At 37.7% G+C, this 13,971-nt stretch overlaps 1 protein-coding gene across 11 annotated transcripts in view; it reads left to right on the forward strand.

The window, feature by feature from the left end:
• EPB41L5 (erythrocyte membrane protein band 4.1 like 5) overlaps window positions 1–13,971 on the forward strand; it is a 169,921-nt gene that overhangs the window by 52,785 nt on the left and 103,165 nt on the right. For all 11 annotated transcript variants that reach the window (XM_019022637.4, XM_055380521.2, XM_019022636.4 and 8 more), the window contains exons 4-10: window positions 7,151–7,193; window positions 8,074–8,152; window positions 9,451–9,495; window positions 9,676–9,728; window positions 10,932–11,052; window positions 11,190–11,277; window positions 12,449–12,537. In XM_019022637.4, the coding sequence (XP_018878182.1) occupies window positions 7,151–7,193; window positions 8,074–8,152; window positions 9,451–9,495; window positions 9,676–9,728; window positions 10,932–11,052; window positions 11,190–11,277; window positions 12,449–12,537 (518 nt within the window). The remainder of the gene's footprint in view (window positions 1–7,150; window positions 7,194–8,073; window positions 8,153–9,450; window positions 9,496–9,675; window positions 9,729–10,931; window positions 11,053–11,189; window positions 11,278–12,448; window positions 12,538–13,971) is intronic.

A 13,971-nucleotide genomic window follows, 5' to 3' on the forward strand; every position in this document is an offset into this window, starting at 1 on the left:
AGGAGTGCCTGTGTTATGGGGTGGGAGTAATAGGGGGCAGAGACTGAGGGGAACTGATGACCATATAGTTTTTAATATTACCAAAAAAATTAAACCATTTGAATATATTACCTATATAAAACATTAAAATAAGGGGGTCCATGATTATTGCCTTAAGTAATATGTGTTCATTGTTGAGTAAGCGGATAATGTAGGAAAACACAAGGAAGAAAAAAAATCACTAGCAATTTCAACCAGCCGAGAGATAACATCTCTGTTACATTATTATTACAGATTATCTCTGTGAATGAAAATATGTATTTAATACAAAATTGTATATCTTGACAAAACAATTTATAATAACTAATAGCCTGCCTTTTAAAATTTAACAATGTAAGTAATTTTTCAAATTCTTAAGTATTTGCTTTCATTATTTTTCGTGGATATATAGTGCTCTATTATATTAAAATACTTTAACCAGTTCACTCTTGTTAGATACATAGGCTGTCCTAATTTTCTTTGATGAAATTTCTTGTAGGTAAATCTACACACATCCATAATGATTTCTAGGTGTAGAATTGTTGGGTTGAAGACACATAGTTATTTTTGAGACATTATCTACTGTCTGGTCAAATTGCTTCCTGGAAGGGTTGTGCTCATTTGCACTCACTATGGTGGATGAGAGGCTACATGAAATAGTGCCCAGGTGACCAGCCATGGAAGATAGGACAACTCCCAGTTCCATGGTTTTGGGGAGAAAATCTGGGGCATGAAAACTAGTTTTTTCTCTTACTCAGTATATGATTTGCATCAGGCTGTAGTAGGTATTTGTGTCAGTTAAGTCTGGAATATTTGGATATTGGATTTCTGGGCTGGACAGTGATGGATGAACTGTTTACTGCTGTAGGTTGAAGAATTTTCTACTGAAAGAAAATTGAATTGTTTTTTGCTACTGGCAGGCCTAGTGTTCTATTAATGGAAGGATGCAGACCGGAGCTGTTCCTATTCGGCCATCTTGCCAGCCTAGATTGAAAGATTAAAGATTGCTAGATTGAAATAGGCTTAATAGTAGATGTCCAACTGAATTTATTAAAAGATGAGAGATGGCACAGTAGCCCACGCACTTGAAATCTCAAGAAAATATTGCATAGCATTTAAAAAATATTTGCTGAACATTTTATTTAAACATGGAAAGGTATTTTGCTGCCACACTGATAGTTCAGTGAATTGCACTTTTGGATCTTGGAGAATGGAGAGAAGCAGCTAGGCAAATAATTGGCAAGAAAAGTAAACAGTTACAGTGCAGCTTTGTTTAACCACTCTGCCTATCTGCGTTTCTGAAATTGGATTCCTTGGCTCTGTGAACTAGTTAGCCTTCCTTTAGAGTGCTTGGAATTGAAAGCATGCCAGAGAGAACACAGTCACGTATATCTTAGTTGGATGTGTGTGTCCTGTCACTGTTAGGACTTGGTGGCATAAAGGAATTAATAATGAGAAGTGAGCTGGGAATGGTTTATCAGTGGAAATATCTGGAATAGGTTTTTAGGTCTATTTGTGTCATGGACATTTCGAAGTCTCATAGTCACAATGTTAACATTTTTTATTTGTGGAACAAAGACATCTTTATTTAATAGATAGAACCTTGATTATGAGAAAGATCTAATTTTACTCTGAAGGTTCTTTTAAAGAGTACTACCTCTGGGGAGCATCTGTTTTGTAAAATTTGGGGGACATCGTTTCACCTAATTTTTGGTTATAATCTGCTAATAAATTTTACATTTTATTATAAGAATGAATCAGGCACTGGAATATGGGGATACTTTTTTCTCTAATTTTAACAGTTTTGCAAGAGTCATTTATTTGGGAAAAGTGAGGGAAATAAGGGCAAAATTTAGAATGTCATCCTTGTTACTGAGGGAGCAGAGGAAGTGTTTTAAGAAGTCACATGATGGCTGGCAAGATGGCCGAATAGGAACAGTTCCGGTCTGCAGCTCCCAGTGAGATCAACACGGAAGGCGGGTGATTTCTGCATTTCCAACTGAGGTACCCAGCTCATCTCATTGGGGCTGGTTAGACAATGGGTGCAGCTCATGGAGGGCAAGCTGAAGCAGAGTAGGGCATCGCCTCATCCGGGAAGCACAAGGGGTCGGGGAACTCCCTCCCCTAGCCAAGAGAAGCCATGAGGGACTGTGCTGTGAGGAACGGTGCATTCCGGCCCAGACACTACGCTTTTCCCATGGTCTTCGCCACCTGCAGACCAGGAGATTCCCTCGGGTGCCTACGCCACAAGGGCCCTGGGTTTCAAGCACAAAACTGGGTGGCCATTTGGGCAGGCAATGAGCTGGCTGCAGGAAGCCCAGGGGGCCAAGTGGTCTAGCTCAGTGGATCTCACTCCCATGGAGCCCAGCAAGCTAAGATCCACTAGCTTGAAATTCTTGCTGCCAGCACAGCAGTCTGAAGCCGACCTGGGACATTCAGGCTTGGTGAGTGGGGGGGCGTCCGCCGTTATTGAGGCTTGAGTAGGCGGTTTTCCCCTCACAGTATAAACAAAGCCGCCAGGAAGTTCGGACTGGGCAGAGCCCATATCATAATGACAGGATCAAATTCACACATATAATATTAACCTTAAATGTAAACGGGCTAAATGTCCCAATTAAAAGACACAGACTGGCAAGTTGGATAAAAAGTCAAGACACCTCAGTGTGCTGTATTTAGGAGACCCATCTCATGGACAAAGACACACACAGGCTCAAAATAAAGGGACGGAGGAATATTTACCAAGCAATTGGAAAGTTAAAAAAAAAAAGCAGGGGTTGGCCAGGCACAGTGGCTCACACTTGTAATCCCAGCACATTGGGAGGCCAAGGCGGGTGGTTCACCGGAGGTTGGGAGTTCAAGACCAGCCTGACCAACATGGAGTAACCCTGTCTCTACTAAAAATTCAAAAATTAGCCGGGTGAGGTTGCGCATGCCTGTAATCCCAGCTGCTTGGGAGGCTGAGGCAAGAAAATCTCTTGAACCCAGGATGCAGAGATTGAGGTGAGCCAAGATCATGCCATTGCACTCCAGCCTGGGCAACAAGAGTGAAACTCTGTCTCAAAAAAAAAAAAAAAAAAAAAGCAGGGGTTGCAATCCTAGGCTCTGATAAAACAGACTTTAAACCAACAAAGATCAAAAAAGACCAAGAAGGGCATGGTAAAGGGATCAACGCAACAAGAAGAGCTAACCTAAATATATATGCACCCAAAATAGGAGCACCCAGATTCATAAAGCAAGTTCTTAGAGACCTACAAAGAGACTTAGACTCCCACACATTAATAGTGGGAGACTTTAACACCCCACTGTCAATATTAGAAAGATCAACGAGACAGAAAATTGACAAGGATATTTAGGACTTGAACTCAGCTCTGGACCAAGCAGACCTAATAGACATCTACAGAACTCTCCACCCCAGATCAGCAGAATATACATTCTTCTCATCACTACATCACACTTTAAAATTGACCACATAATTAGAAGTAAAACACTCCTCCGCAAATGCGAAAGAACAGAAGTCATAACAAACAGTCTCTCGGACCACAGTGCAATCAAATTAGAGCTCAGGATTAAAAAACTCACTCAGAATAGCACAACTGCATGGGAACTGAACAACCTGCTCCTGAATGACTACTGGGTAAATAATGAAATTAAGGCAGAAATTAATAAGTTCTTTGAAACCAATGAGATCAAAGACACAATATACCAGAATCTCTGGGACACAGCTAAGCAGTGTTTAGAGGGAAATTTATAGCACTAAATGCCCACAGGAGAAAGCAGGAAAGATCTAAAATCGACACCCTAACATCACGATTAAAAGAACTAGAGAAGCAAGAGCAATCAAATTCAAAAGCTAGCAGAAGAAATAACTAACAACAGAGCAGAACTGAAGGAGATAGAAACACGAAAAACCCTTCAAAAAATCAATGAATCCAGGAGCTGATTTTTTGTAAAGAGCTCCTGAAGGAAGCTCTATTTTAACAAAATAGACCACTAGCCAGGCTAATAAAGAAGAAAAGAGAGAATAATCAAATAGACAATAAAAAATGATAAAATGGATATCACCACTGATCCCACAGAAATACAAACTACCATCAGAAAATATTGAAACACCTCTACACAAATAAACTAGAAAATTTAGAAGAAATGGATAAATTCCTGGACACATACACCCTCCCAAGACTAAACCAGGAAGAAGTCAAATCCTTGAATAGACCAACAACAAGTTCTGAAATTGAGGCAGTAATTAATAGCCTACCAATGAAAAAAAGCCCAGGACCAGACGGATTCACAGCCGAATTCTACCAGAGGTACAAAGAGGAGCTGGTACCATTCCTTCTGAAACTATTACAAACAATAGGAAAAGAGGGATGCCTCCCTAACTCATTTTATGAGGCCAGCATCATCCTGATACCAAAACCTGGCAGAGACACAACAACAACAACAAAAGAAAATTTCAGGCCACTGTCCCTGATGAACATCAATGCGAAAATCCTCAATAAAATACCAGCAAACTGAATCCAGCAGCACATCAGAAAGCTCATCCACCACGATCAAGTCAGCTTCATCCCTGGGTTGCAAGGCTGGTTCAACATACGCAAATCAATAAACGTAACCCATCAGCTAAACAGAACCAATGACAAAAACCACATGATTATCTCAATAGATGCAGAAAAGGCCTTTGATAAAATTCAACAGCCCTTCATGCTAAAAACTCTCAATAAACTAGGTATTGATAGAAAATATCTCAAAATAATAAGAGCTATTTATGACAGACCCACAGCCAATATCATAATGAATGGGCAAAAGCTGGAAGCATTCCCTTTGAATACCGGCACAAAACAAGGATGCCGTCTCTCACCACTCCTATTCAACATAGTATTGGAAGTTCTGGCCAGCGCAATCAGGCAAGAGAAAGAAATAAAGCGTATTCATATGGGAAGAGAGGAAGTCAGATTGCCTCTGTTTGCAGATGATATGATTGTATATTTAGAAAACCCCATCATCTCAGCCCCAAATCTCCTTAAGCTGATAAGTAACTTCAGCAAAGTCCCAGGATACAAAGTCAATGTGCAAAAGTCACAAGCATTCCTATACACCAATAACAGAGAGCCAAATCATGAGTGAACTCCCATTCACAAGTGCTACAAAGAGAATAAAATACCTGGGAATACAACTCACAAGGGATGTGGAGGACCTCTTGAAGGAGAACTACAAACCACAGCTCAAGGAAATAAGAGAGGACACAAACAAATGGAAAACCATTTCATGCTCATGGATAGGAAGAATCAATATCATGAAAATGGCTATACTGCTTAAAGTAATTTATAGATTCAGTGGTATCCCCATCAAGCTACCATTGACTTTTTTCACAGAATTAGAAACAAAACTAATTTAAATTTCATATGGAACCGAAAAAGAGCCCGTATAGCCAAGACATTCCTAAGCAAAAAGAACAAAGCCGGAGGCATCACACTACCTGACTTCAAACAGTACTACAAGGCTACAGTAACCAAAACAACATGGTGCTGCTACCAAAACAGATATATAGACCTATGGAACAGAACAGAGGCCTCAGAATTAACAACACACATCCACAACCATCTTATCTTTGACAAACCTGACAAAAACAAGCAATAGGGAAAGGATTCCCTATTTAATAAATGGTGTTGGGAAAACTGGCTAGCCATATGCAGAAAACTGAACCTGGACCCTTCCTTACACCTTATACAGAAATTAACTCAAGATGGATTAAAGACTTAAACGTAAAACCTAAAACCATAAAAACCCTAGAAGAAAACCTAGGCAGTGCCATGCAGGACATAGGCATGGGCAAAAACTTCAAACTAAAACACCAAAAGCAGTGGCCACAAAAGCCAGAATTGACAAATGGGATCTAATTAAACTAAAGAGCTTCTGCACAGTAAAAGAAACTATCATCAGAGTGAACAGGCAATGTACAGAATGTACAATGTACAGAAAATTTTTGCAATGTATCCATCTGGCAAAGGGCTAATATCCAGAATGTATAAGAAACTTAAACAAATTTTCCAGAAAAAAAACCCCATCAAAAAGTGGGTGAAGGATATGAACAGACACTTCTCAAAAGAAGACATTTATATGGCCAGCAAACACATGAAAAAAGTGCATCATCACTGGTTATTAGAGAAATGCAAATCAAAACCACAATGAGATACCATCTCACACCAGTTAGAATGGCCATCATTAAAAAGTCAGGAAACAACAGGTGCTGGAGAGGATGTGGAGAAATAGGAATGCTTTTTTTGGTGGGGGTGTAAATTGGTTCAACCATTGTGGAAGACAGTGTGGTGATTTCCTCAAAGATCTAGAACCAGAAATATCATTTGACCCAGCAATCCCATTACTGCATATATACCCAAAGGATTATAAATTATTCTACTATAAAGACACATGCACACGTATGTTTATTGCAGCACTGTTCACAATAGCAAAGACTTGGAACCAACCCAAATGCCCATCAATGATAGACTGGATAAGGAAAATGTAGCACATATACACCATGGAATACTATGCAGCCATAAAATAGGATGAGTTCATGTCCTTTGCAGGGACATAGATGAAGCTGGAAACCATCATTCTCAGCAAACTAACACAGGAACAGAAAACCAAACACCGCATGTTCTTCCTCATAAGTGGGAGTTGAACAATGGTAACACATGGACACAGGGAGGGGAACATCCCATACTGGCGCCTGTTGGGCGGGTGAGGGACTAGGGGAGGGATACCATTAGGAGAAATATCTAATGTAGATGATGTGTTGATGGGTGCAGCAAACCACCATGGCATGTGTATACTTACGTAACAAACCTGCACGTTCTGCACATGTATCCCAGAACTTAAAGTATTTAAAAAAAAAAAAAGGTCATCTGTCGGGTTTTAGGTCATTTTTGTTCACGTGTGTCATAAGCTTGCTGTGGATATTGGCTAGATACTCTTCCTTCTCACCTCTTTTCTCATTCACTTGGGTTTTTCTCTTGTGAAGTATTTCCTTGCGGTTATCAGTGGAGGCACAATGAAAAGTAACTTTTAGTAATTCATTCAAATTTTAAAGTTCTGTCATCTGCTTAACTAAATTTTTGTTTTTGTTTTTCAGCATTGGTTGGATGGTACAAAAAGCATCAAAAAGCAAGTAAAAAGTAAGTGCAGACAAAATTATTTGTGGGGGGGAAGGAAATAGAATGTATTAGAAATTCTGATTTCTAATAGGACGTAAGAAATCATGTTTCAGATGAGTTTTTTAGCATTTCCATTTTCTAGAAATTATTTTATTCTGATACACTGAGCTACTCCCCAAGTCATGTAGGCTTGATACTAATCTAGATTAAACTGCATTGGGGCTTAACTTTCCAGGAGAAAACCTTGCAGCTTGCAAATGGGATTGACTTTCCCCGAAATGCTTAACGGTTATTTTTTAATTATTTGTGTTGGAATTTTCCTGTTTGGCATCTGCCCTAATATTGAAAGTATTTTGAGACTTTGTGATATTTTAAAATTAAGAAAAATGAAACAATTCACATAAAATGTTAGTGTCATTCAGAGAGAGAATACCATTGTTTATTCATTATCCAACTTGACTTTTTATCAGACTTATTAGGGCACCTCAACTCTTGTCTCAAAATAATGAGACCACTGAGATTATAGAAGTTAGTGAACTTGCTGAATTGTATTTGTGTGGGAAGATTCACCATGAGCAGTTAATAACATAGGCATTCTTCAGTGTAGCAGGTTTTCAGGGCTATTAGGTTGCACAGTCAAGACTTTTATTTGATGCGTTTGGCTCTGAACTGTTAGAATTAATCTATAGCTGTCTATTCTTGGGATGAGAGTTAATAGTAATATGATGGCTTGGTACATTAAAAAACAATCTAATTGAAGCCTATGATCTAACCTGCAATAATGCCATAAAAACCTGATCTTTTGTCTCACTTCAGTAGATTTTTGACCAGTTTTCTGGCTGAAAAGTATTATTTAAGTAGTTTATTTTATTAAAACCTTTTTTTTTTTTTTTAATGACAGTTGGTTCACCCTATTGTCTGCATCTTCGAGTTAAGTTTTATTCCTCAGAACCAAATAACCTTCGTGAGGAACTAACCCGGTAAGAACACTATCTAGAATTGTGCCAGGGTTATTTCGATAGTTTTGAAAGACTGTCTTTATATTGTTTCCAATTTATAGCCAGCTAATAAAATGGATTCCTGTCCCCTGGTAACAAGACCTCAAATAATAGAATTTTATTCTGGGACGTGTTTTTTAAGTGTATGATTCTTTTCCTTTATCATTTTCAAAATAAAGAGTTGGTTTCTTAGCATCCTCCAAAGGTGACTAGTGAGTTCTTTTTTTTTAAGTATCACTCTCAACTCAGGAATGTTAACAGGATTGACATGTTTCAATACATTGCAATATTATATTTATTGATGTTGAAAATAATTTATCTTTGGCCACAGGGAGTTTATTCAAATTGGCACCCAACTTTCTTTACTCATTGAAATGCCATTGATTAATGAAAAACATTAGATTCTGATTGGTTTGAATAGTTTTGAATAAACCTTATGTTGTATATACTTATTTTAATTTTATCCTGCCTCCTTTGTATTTATTCATGGTCTCTATTATAAATTCATTGCTCCATATACACATACTATTTATTAAATGAAAAAGTTGAGCTTTTGAGTTCCTTTAGATGGGTTTCCTTTAGAACACCTTGACAATGAGATAGTAGCTATCATCTGTAGTTATATCCATGTCTGTATCCCTTCACATAAGAAGTAGATGTCTCGCTCTGTCATCTAGGCTGGAGTGCGATGGCATGTTCTCAGTTCACTGCAACCTCTGTTCCCCCAGGTTCAAGCAGTTCTCATGCCTCAGCCTCCCAAATAGCTGGGATTATAGGCACGTGCTCCCACCCCCAGCCAATTTGTGTATTTTAATAGAGACGGGGTTTCGCCATGTTGGCCAGGCTGGTCTTGAACTCCTGGCCTCAAGTGATCCACCCGCCTCGCCCTCCCAAAGTGCTAGGATTATAGGTGTGAGCCACTGCACCAGGCCTATAATTAAGAATACTTCTAAGATCTAGTGTTAGATCAGTAGGGTGGTTATAGTTTACAATTACGTATTTTACATTTCAGAATAGCTAGAAGAAAATAATTCAAATATTTCTAGCATAAAGAAGAGAAAAATATTTAAGGTGATGGATACCCCACATATACTGACCTGATCCTTACAAATTATATGAATGTATTCAATTATTTCGTGTATCCCCAAACTATGCACATCTTTTATACATTAATACAAATAATTTTTAATGAAATAATACTTCTCAAATTAGAAGTGTAAGATTTTTTTTCACAGTACATTGTGCTGTTGGGTTAAATTTGTACCTTTTATTTTTCTTAGGTATTTATTTGTTCTTCAGTTAAAACAAGATATTCTCAGTGGAAAGTGAGTATTAGTTATTTAAGGATAAATGCACATTTTCGTGAGTGGTTGAAAAATTATTTTGAAAATAAGTTTATAGTTGTGAAAAAGAAATGGTCAACATAAAACATGTATTATTTTCATTTGTCTTAAAATGAAGGTTATGAAATCAACTTGTCTAACAAACTTGTGTTTTGGTCTCAGATTAGACTGTCCCTTTGATACAGCAGTGCAATTGGCAGCTTATAATCTGCAAGGTAAGCAATTCTTCTGTTGACCGTTAAGACTCAAGTATAATCCTTTTTCCGTGTGTTTTTAGTTAAAGAAGATTCTAATTATGTGCAAGAAAAGAAACAACACTGTTTTTGTATAAACTTGTATCAGGGTCCAACTCTGACTTTTACTTGTTTTAGAACATTGCCTTCTTTTTCTTCTCTTTCATGTAATTGCGCCCTTTCCACCTAAAGTGTTGAAACGTCATACTCTACCTGATAAGTCTGTAAATGCTAAGATTGGGCCTTCGGCTAACTTTTTCCTTAAAAGAAATGCAGTTATGTAGGAGTGAATTGTTGATGAAGCCATATAGCTTAGCAGTCGTTTTGCTCCAAACCTGCATTTTGTTCAGAAATAACCACAGATGAGTACATACATGTTTGTGCATTGTTCAGATTTTTCCCTGCAGCTTTCTCCCCCCGATTTTTTTTAGTTCCTTTCAGTTATTTCTTTAGGATTAATAATTTTAAAATTTTGGAAGACAGGGACTATATTTAGATTGGTATATGGGGTCATATTCAGTGTATATCGGTATATTCTTTTGTTTCGTTTTTTTTTGAGACAGGGTCTCACTCTTGTCCCCAGGCTAGAGGGCAGTTGCATGATTGTAGCTCTCTGAAGCCTTGAACTACTGGGCTCAAACGATCTTCCTGCCTGAGTAGCTGGGTCTACAGGCCATCAGGCCTGGCTAATTTTTGTACTTTTTTTTTTTTTTTAGAGACGAGGTCTTGCTATGTTGCCTAGACTGGCCTGAAACGATCTTCCACCTCAGCCCCCCAAAGTACTGTGACTATAAGCATGAACCACCACACCCAGCCTTAGTAATATTCTTAATAGATGCCAGTTAATTGTCTTTTAACGATTGCTAAATTTTTTCATTTATTCACTATAAGGTCAGAGGTGTTTCTTTATGGAAGTCTAGAAAGCAGTTTTCAAAGGTTAAGTAAGCACTGAAGTGTGAATACATTAAGAGAAAGATATGTAATTAAAAATACACTACCAACAATAAATATGAGATATGTGTATGACTAATATGCTAGATTTACTTTTGGAGACTTGTCTGAGTATTATGAATTTTTGTAAGAAATTCCTAAGAATCTTTCTAATCTTAGCAGTTTTCATTAATGAAATGGTTTTTGAAGGATTTAGCAGGAAATACATATAACTCTTGAAACTTATGTTTATAGCTGAACTTGGTGACTATGATCTTGCTGAGCATAGTCCTGAACTTGTCTCTGAGTTCAGATTCGTGCCTATTCAGACTGAAGAGATGGAACTGGCTATTTTTGAGAAATGGAAGGAATACAGGTATCTGGCGTTTGACCATACTTTCTTTAAAATCACCACAACAGTTATTTCATATTCATTTTCTTCTGTTTCTATCCTTGGTATAGAATTTATTTTATATTTATTGTTACTTTAAAAATCATTGTTTTAAATTTCAGAGGTCAAACACCAGCACAGGCTGAAACCAATTATCTGAATAAAGCCAAATGGCTAGAAATGTATGGGGTTGATATGCATGTGGTCAAGGTAAGCGTTGTGTTGTGATGCTTTTTTAAAAATTTATTCTTTGGAGGTTCACAGTGACTGTGGAATATTTCAGTATGAGGGAGGGCATGGAGTTTGCATAAGCTAGCACTGGGTACTTTGGATGTATGGTTAAAAAGTTTGAGATTAAATACCAAATGACTAGAACCTCACAGAAAGGTTCATTATAAGAAACAAGAGAAGCAACCAACATCCCTAACAAGGTACTTGGTCCTTTTAAGCTGTTATTTTATTTTATTTTATTGCTATAAAAAATTGTTTTAAGCTTTTGAGCCGTTTGTTATCCTTTTTACTTCCTATTATATGACTTACACTGAGTAGGCTCTGTTAAAATAATTCAGGATGCAAAGTTGAAGATTTATAGCTTAAAGACTTTGATAAACTTTAGAACAGCTTTGTAGTGATTTAAGTTATTTCTAGTTTAACTAGTAACATTTTTCCAGAAAGGCGGTTGTATTAGTTCATTCTCACACTGCTATAAAGACATAAATTTATAAAGAGGTTCAATTGGCTCATGGTTTTGCAGGCTGTACAGGCTTCTCCCTCTCAGGAGGCCTCAGGAAACTTATAATCATGGGGCAACGTGAAGGGCAAACAGGCATATCTGTACATGGCTGGCAGGAGGGAGAGAGAGCAAAGAGGGAGGTGCTACACACTTTCAGACAACCAGATCTTGTGAGAATTCATTCACTATCATGAGAACAGCAAGGGGGAAGTCCGTCTCCATGATTCAGTCACCTCCCACCAGGCCCCTCCTCCAATACTGGGGATTACAATTTGACACAAGATTTGGGTGTAGACACAGAGCCAAACCGTATCAGCAGTCTTTTCCAAAATACATGATTTAAGTGGTAAGTATAATATGGGAAGAATGTGGAAACAGCTTTGTTTGTAGTGGGAGTGTAACTACCCACTTTCAATGAAGATACACTTTAAAACTCTAGTGTTTCAATGACTAGAAATAAAAATATATGCATAAATTTTTCTGAGAATGTTATTATGGATACTCTAATTGTTGAAAACATCTCATATATTAATATTAGCCTGTATATAATTAATACAATTCAATACAAAAATAAAATTTAAAAGTTGTGTCAATGTGAAACCTGTTTTGTACAAATAAAGCTAACACATTTTTCTCCCCTTAAATTAGGCTAGAGATGGGAATGACTATAGTTTGGGACTAACACCAACAGGAGTCCTTGTTTTTGAAGGAGACACCAAAATTGGCTTATTTTTTTGGTAAGCAAGAGTTATTGTCAAAGATACTTACTGTTGTTTTGGTTTTTAATGAATAAATAAAGTTAATACATAAACAAGTTTGGAAATCAAATAGTTTTGAAAAACTTGTCAATGAAAGCAACTGTCTCCTGTCACACTATTACGCATCATTATTCCTACTCTCCAGAGGCAATTATTAAAACTCTTCTAGCTGTATTTCCCATTAGTTTCAAAGTATACCACAATCTATATCTTGATATAAATATTTATATTTTTATATGTATCAGATGTTCACATGGGCACTTTCTCCCTCCATGTAGTCATGTCATTGCTTTTAATATTTATTATTCCACAATCCCTTTACTCCCTATTGTGTAAGAGGAAGATACTAATATTTTTATCCCTTCTCTAAGCTGTGCTCCTTATACTGTTCCAGCTTTTATCGTTCATACTTTTAAATTACATATATGTTTTACTTTCACATCAAGGATAGATTTTACTTGGATTTCTTGGCCATAATTGAGTCCATCAGATTTTGTCTGGTATTCTAAAAGCTGAGAATCAGGGTAGTGTTTACAATAAGATGTCTCTATCAGAATAGTACAGAGCTTAGGTGTTTACTTTTGTACACTAGACAGGGGCTGTTAGCGCAAAGACCTCTGGCATCAAACTCAAATTCTGACACATCCAGTTACTTTAAACATAGCCCACTACGTATATTTTTAGCCATTTCTGCTTTATATATCCCATGAAACTCCACCCTAACATCTACTGGCCATAGATAAGGCAAGCTCTGTAGATTAAAGGACCCCAAAACCACTGCTGCCTTTCTGAATTCTCTGACTCAGATCCCTCACACTTAACTGCTGAATGCCATCCCCTAGGCACTTAAGCCCCCTCTCAGGTTCCCCTCTTTACTGAGAGTTTCCTTGCCCTCCTCCCCATCTGGTGGTAGCCTTGCAGCTGCTGTCTCTGGAAGGTCACCTGCTATGAAGGACCACCCCTATCAGGCAACCCTTTCCAAACACTGCTCGATAAAGCCTGTTCTGTGGTACATTTTCTTGATCAGCTCTGAAGTCCTGGAACTCATAACTGGTATTACATTTCCTTTCTTTTTAGCTTTTTGTTTTTGTTCTAGAGTTCTTGGCTTCCCCATCTCATATACCCCACACATCCCTTTAAATTACCTGCCTTTGTCTTCTCCTCAAGCTTTTTTAAGTTATCAAGGGTTACATTAAATGGTTCTTCTGTTCCCCGTGGAACTGTTTGCTGCACAGGTTGCTTTCCAGCTTTTATCTTGAGACTTCCCTTTCCTGTGTTCTCAGCTAGGGTCCTGTGTGGTCCTCCCATGGTTTCCTTTTTCTTTGTCCTCCCTGCCCACGCCAGCTGCCTAAGTAAAGAAAGTAACTGCCTAAGAAAAGTAATTTGTTTGAATGCTTAAATGCCTTAAAATGA

The sequence above is a fragment of the Gorilla gorilla genome, chromosome 11, assembly GCF_029281585.2.
Source record: "Gorilla gorilla gorilla isolate KB3781 chromosome 11, NHGRI_mGorGor1-v2.1_pri, whole genome shotgun sequence".
Lineage (NCBI taxonomy): Eukaryota > Metazoa > Chordata > Mammalia > Primates > Hominidae > Gorilla > Gorilla gorilla.